Source organism: Humulus lupulus, chromosome 8, assembly GCF_963169125.1.
Source record: "Humulus lupulus chromosome 8, drHumLupu1.1, whole genome shotgun sequence".
Classification (NCBI taxonomy): Eukaryota; Viridiplantae; Streptophyta; class Magnoliopsida; order Rosales; family Cannabaceae; genus Humulus; species Humulus lupulus.
This window is the reverse complement of record NC_084800.1, coordinates 84,965,049-84,971,105: the sequence shown is the minus strand read 5'-3', so window position 1 is coordinate 84,971,105 and position 6,057 is coordinate 84,965,049. Positions and strand designations below refer to the sequence as shown.

At 33.2% G+C, this 6,057-nt stretch overlaps 1 protein-coding gene across 1 annotated transcript; it reads left to right on the top strand.

Moving 5' to 3' along the window:
- The first annotated feature begins 4,664 nt into the window (after window positions 1-4,664).
- LOC133795735 (uncharacterized) lies at window positions 4,665-5,817 on the top strand. Its single transcript, XM_062233192.1, has 3 exons — window positions 4,665-5,097; window positions 5,220-5,728; window positions 5,785-5,817. The coding sequence occupies exons 1-3, from the start codon at window positions 4,665-4,667 to the stop codon at window positions 5,815-5,817; spliced, it is 975 nt and encodes a 324-aa protein (XP_062089176.1).
- The last annotated feature ends 240 nt before the right edge of the window (window positions 5,818-6,057 follow it).

Here is a 6,057-nt window from a genome sequence, read left to right as displayed (position 1 = left end):
TCACCCTGATCTCAAATATTCCCAATTTATCATCAAATGAACATTTCTATTACCCCAAAATTGACCCCATTATGGTAAAACCGCTAATCCACTAAAAATAACCGTCTCATGTTGCTTAGCTCGAATATATCTCCATAATAATAGAATCTCATTCACAAATCAAGTTATGCACCCAAATACACAAATTACCCTCAACGGGCCAAATTACCATCACACCCCTGTAATGAGAAATATGGACTCACATGCATGCATTTCACATCATATCATAATATAATCAACATATACATGCATTTAATCAATTAACAACATAATTAAGCAAGTATGGCCCTCCCGGCCAATTATTCATGCCGTTAAACACATCGGTGAATTCGGGGCATTACAATGGCAATGCGGTTGCGGCTCTGGTGGTGAGGGATGGCAATTCCAAGATCATTTTTCTGAAGATCCTTAAGATAGAGGCGAGTGCGGCGGTTGAGGTGGAAGCGATGGCCTTGCTCTTGGAGTTTCAAGAGGCGTGCTTTCATGGATGGCCTTCTCCAGTTGTGTTCTCTAACTGCCACGTTCTTGTCAATGGGATGATTAATGAAACTATTTCTGATTGGAAATGTGCCCATCTGTTTTACTGTATTTTTGACTTAGTTAAACTTGTCGAGGCTAATGTTTTTTGGATTCCTAGGAATCACAATAGGCCGGCTCATACCCTCGCGTGTGGGGCACCAAAACTAATTCTTTTGGCGTGTTTTTGGTTAGGGAGGTATCCCCTTTGTGGTTACCATTGTTCTTTCTGAGTTTTAATGTAGTTCCTTTTCAGATAAAAAAAAAAAAAAAGAGAAAATAGTTGTCCATCCCTTTGTTTAGTATTATAAATACTAAACAAAGATAATGGGAGATATTGAGAGTTTTAATCATAAAATTACTACATTGTCCATTTGTATAAGATTTTTAAATTTTTTTTAAAAAAACTTATTTTAATTAATAAAATATTTCTTAATATTTCAATAAGAATATATGTAAATTTTTGCTAACAAAACTTATCACTCCCTCTCATCCTTCCAAAGATAGAAAAATTAAAATTTATGAATTTGGAGAGATTTACTCCCCCACACTTCATTAATATTTATAATCTTATTTGTGTGAATGTGTTTTTTCGTAATTTGTAAATTATATATATTTTAGATTATTTGTGCGTGCTTAATAAAGTAATTATTTGATGTTGCTTATTAATTTAAAATTTAGTAGTTTAAATTTTGGTATTTTTTATGTTTTTATTTATATAATTATATATGGTGATTCTAATTTTTAAATTAAATACATTTTTTCTATAAAAAATTATAAATTAAAACTATGAATTTAAAATTGGGGATTTTTCATAAATATGGCTTTTTAGCCATTAATGTGCAAAAATATGGTAATTAAACTTTACTTACTTTATATGGAAAAACTTAACTACAGAAAATTAGAATATGGGAAAAGTTATCCCACATTAAAAAATAAAACAAATAAGCCACTAAGGAGGGTAGTATTGTAATTAAAGATGCACATCCTACCATGGTGAAATTTTGAGTTGATCAAAAACATACCCAGCCGAATTTTTTTTTTTCAGCAAGAACACCAATCTCCGGCAACCACAAACCCGAACCTCCAGCCACCTCCAGCCATCTCCGGCGACGTCCTTCTCCATCACCGGCGACGTCCTCCATCTCCGGCGACGATCTTGTCCATCGTCCAAAGCATCCAAGAAAACCAGGTTTTTAAAAATCTTTCTCTGTCAAATACTATATTACTGTAATTTTATTCAACTTAATATCTATTAAATTCCTAATTCTTCTACATAATATAGAACCATTGATTTTATATTTTTCTCATACCTATTTTACAAATTATAATGGTAATCATGAAGTTCATTATGTCCATTTTAAAAAAAAAACATAATAATTAACATGAAATTTGAAAAAAATAATTTAACCTACTAATATAGTTATATTGATTGACCAAAAATATATAAAAAAACAAGAACTATGATTATTTTAGATTCAATTTTGTCTTTGCGATAAAAAAAAAACATTTCATATTGGTCTATTGGTCTGAATTCTAATTGTCAAAACTTTCAGTAACAACAAAGTAACCAGTTACCTTGAAAACTGTCATATTTTCCAATTAAGTTTTCCACTGAAGTATGTAATTGCAGACTACAATAACCAATTACCTTCACCAGTTACACCCAAATAACTACTTAAAAATTTACAAAATATTACAGGTATGGAAAATACTACTTCTTTGGTTCAATTTGGAGGCAAGTGAAATGAAAAAAATGAGTACGAAGGGTACACAATGACTGGAATATTGATTCCACCAAATTGTTCTCTTGAAAACTTGGTGAATTTGGTAAAACAGGAGATAAAGGAAACAAGAGCAAGCATTGAAGTTTATTATCAAGTAGCCAAAGGAACACCACCAATGAAGATTGAATCAGACAATTCAGTGTTGTTCTACTTGGAAATAAAGAAAAAAGTTGCAGAAAAAATAACAGACTTACCATTGTGTGTGAATATAGTTCAAGAATCAATGGATGAAAATAATCTTCTTCAGCTATCAAATCAGAAAGCTACAGCACAAGAAATGGAGGTGGGAACATTATTAATGCAAGCAAACAAAGCTTCCATCAATGAACATATGTTACTTGAAGAAGGAATGTCAAGCACAACAAATGAGGGAATCAATGTGGCATACATACCTCACCTTGCTGAAGAAGTAGCTGATTTTATAATTGAAGACAATTCAAAAAGAAAAAGAGATTGGAGGAAATTGAAATAGTAATATCTGATTACAGAGTGAACAAAATAGAGCAATGACAGATTTACAAGGACAAGAACACAATCAAATCAGCTCTTGGCTACCATGCAATGCTACATAACTTTCAGTTCAAAACAAAAAGATCAGAACCAAGAGAGTACCTGGTTACCTGCTGATAAGTACATTTTTGTATAAAGTTTACTTCGTATTCATCAGGGTTTTATGTTCATAAGTAGTGTGTTTGGGGATGGTTAGAATCGTTTTGCTAATTTGTTTCATTTAAACTAAATCGTCATTTTTTAGGATAATGTCTATATTTTTGATGAGTTTTTGGTTAAATGATAATGTTGTAGGATTCTAACCAGTGGAGTGAAGTCAAAGAAGAAGAAAAAAATCGAAAAAGAATGAAAGTGTGATCAAGCAGAGAGCTCGCCGCTACAAGGAAAAGTCCTTGCCGCTACGAGACAAGTCAGCAGAGTTCTCGCCGCTACAGGAAAAGTTACTGCCGCTACAAGGCAAGTCAGAGAGTTCCTTGCCGCGGCAAGGGAAAATCCCTGCCGCGGCACGACAGCCCAGCAAAGCTTTTTTGAAGTTCCTTGCCGCGGCAAGGGAAAGTGCCTACCGCGGCACGTGTTTCAATTTGAACTTAAATTCAATTTTTCTGATTATTTGAGGGGAGATATAAAAGGGGATTAGGGTTAGATTCAGAAAGGGTTTTTTTTTTTAATATACGATTTTAGAGAGAGAAACTCAGAGAGAGCATAGAAGAAGAAGGAAGATCGCATTCAACATTTTAACAGTTTTCTTCTTCTCTCAACTCTACTATACTTTGGTTTTATTTATGTTTTTCATCATGATGATTGGCTAGTTTCTTTTAGGTTAAGGGTTATTCAAAACCCAAACATGATTGTTTGATTTCAGATGTGAATATTATCTCTTGATTTCCCTAATATTAAATCGATTCTATTCTTCTATGCTTATCTTATGAATATTGCGATTCCTTGTTAGGGTGTACAACTAATTAGGGTTTACATTATTTCATTATCATCTTAGAATTTCTATTCACCTAATAGTTTAGGGTTCTAAGTATTTGTGATAAATTGCAATTGATGATGTGGTCAAAAGTGTTGTTGATTGTGATGAAGGATAGAACCTAGGTTAAATGAATTATATGCTTCATTGATTTATTGCCTAGATTAACTTATCTCCATTGTTCTTAATGCTTTTACTAAATTAAATGAATCGTGTGCTTAATAGGTTTGTTGTTTGGTGAAAAGAGTTAATTATTGAGCGCTTAGCCGTAATTGATTGTAATAGGGAGATTGGGATAATTGACTGCTTAAGCGTTATCTGCGGGGTTAATGGTTTAATTGGAAATCGGAATAATATTCATTATCAAGATTCATGCATGATTGTCTGAGGTGGAGAATGATTCTTAACTGTTCTTTAAAATCGTTATAACTCTTCGTTTGCTTATCAATCGTTTTATTAATTTTGAATTTCAAAATCCCCTTTTTCTTTTTAATCTTGTTAAGTTTTTGTGAATAATAAATTGAATATAGTTTCCTTGGGTTCGACCTCTATTTGCCATTGTACTAAATTAATTGGTGATAGTGTAATTAAAATCTTTGTTAAATTTGGTACGCCATACGACACGCATCACCTGCGCATATGACACATGCAGCTGGTTTGTGAGAGCTTCTAAATACAGAAATCAAGATTTATTCAATGTACGAAAATGCATTCCAAATCATACTTGCTCTGTTGAAATTGTTATGGAGGATCATAGGCAAGCAAAAAGCATCATAATTGGGGAATTAATAAAGAATAAGTACAAGTCAGTCAAAAGAAATTATACTCCAAATGACATCATGAATGACATGAATGATGACTTTGGAGTAACCATGGGATACACAAAAGCATGGAGATCAAGAGAAAAAGCTTTGCTTCTAGTAAGAGGGAACCCTGATGATTCATATCAAAACTTGCCAATGTATCTTCACATGTTAAAGCAAGCAAATCCAGGAACAGTAACACATCTGCTCACAGACAATGAAGATAGATTCAAATACTTGTACATAGCTTTCTCCAACTCAATCAAAGGTTGGAGATACTTGAGGCCTATCATTGTTGTTGATGGAACTTTCTTAAAAAATGCACATGGCGGCACACTATTTTCAGCATCAACATTAGATCCAAACAACAATATTTTTGTCTTGGCTTTTGGAATAGCAGACTCAGAAAATGATAACTCTTGGCTTTGGTTCTTCTCCAAACTGAGAGACACATATGGAGAACCCGAAGGTATGGTAGCTTCAATTTTATCATATGGTTTACATATAAAAAGGAAATGGTTACCCAAAACCAATACACAAATACATGCTATTTCGTTTAGTATCTTATAAAACTAACTGGTTACTTCACAGGATTGGCTATTGTTTCTGACAGACACAAGAGCATAGAGAATGCAATACATATAGTGTACCCAAATGCGTTCCATGGAGCTTGCATGTATCACTTGCTCAATAATTTGAAAAGCAAGTATGGAAACCATGGAGAACAGCTACAAATGAATTTCATTGCAGCAGTAAAAGCATACACAAAAACAGAATGTGAACACTACATGAGAAGCCTTGATAGACTTGACAGGCGCATTAGACCCTATTTAGAGAAAGCCAAATATGAAACTTGGTCAAGATCATACTCACCAACAAAAAGATACACCATGATGACATCCAACATCACAGAATCGCTCAACGCTGCACTAAAAGCTGCAAGAAATCTCCCTATTGATATATTGGTTGAATGTCTTAGAAGTTTGGTTCAAAAGTGGGTTTGGAACAATTCAAATAATGCAAATGGAACATTCACAAAAGTGTCTACAGCAACAGAAAATGAATTGAGACATGACATTGTTTCAAAAATGAAGTATGAGGTATGCAACTAAACTTATTCTTACTATTCTTTATTCTGTCAATATATGGTAACCAGTTACTCTGGGTAACAGCAAAAACCAAACAATAAACTAAACAGAGTGGGAACAGCATACATTCAATGTTAATTGTACATAAATGTTTATTATTTTATTTTAATTCATCACAAAACTATTTTCAAGTCTTGCCTTTCAACCCAATAGAATATCAAGTTCGTGATGAAAAAGGGACCAATTTCACAGTAAATATTCACAATAGAACTTGTACATGCAATAGGTTTCAAGAAGATGAAATGCCTTGTGGGCATGCAGTAGCTGTAATTGCAAAGAGA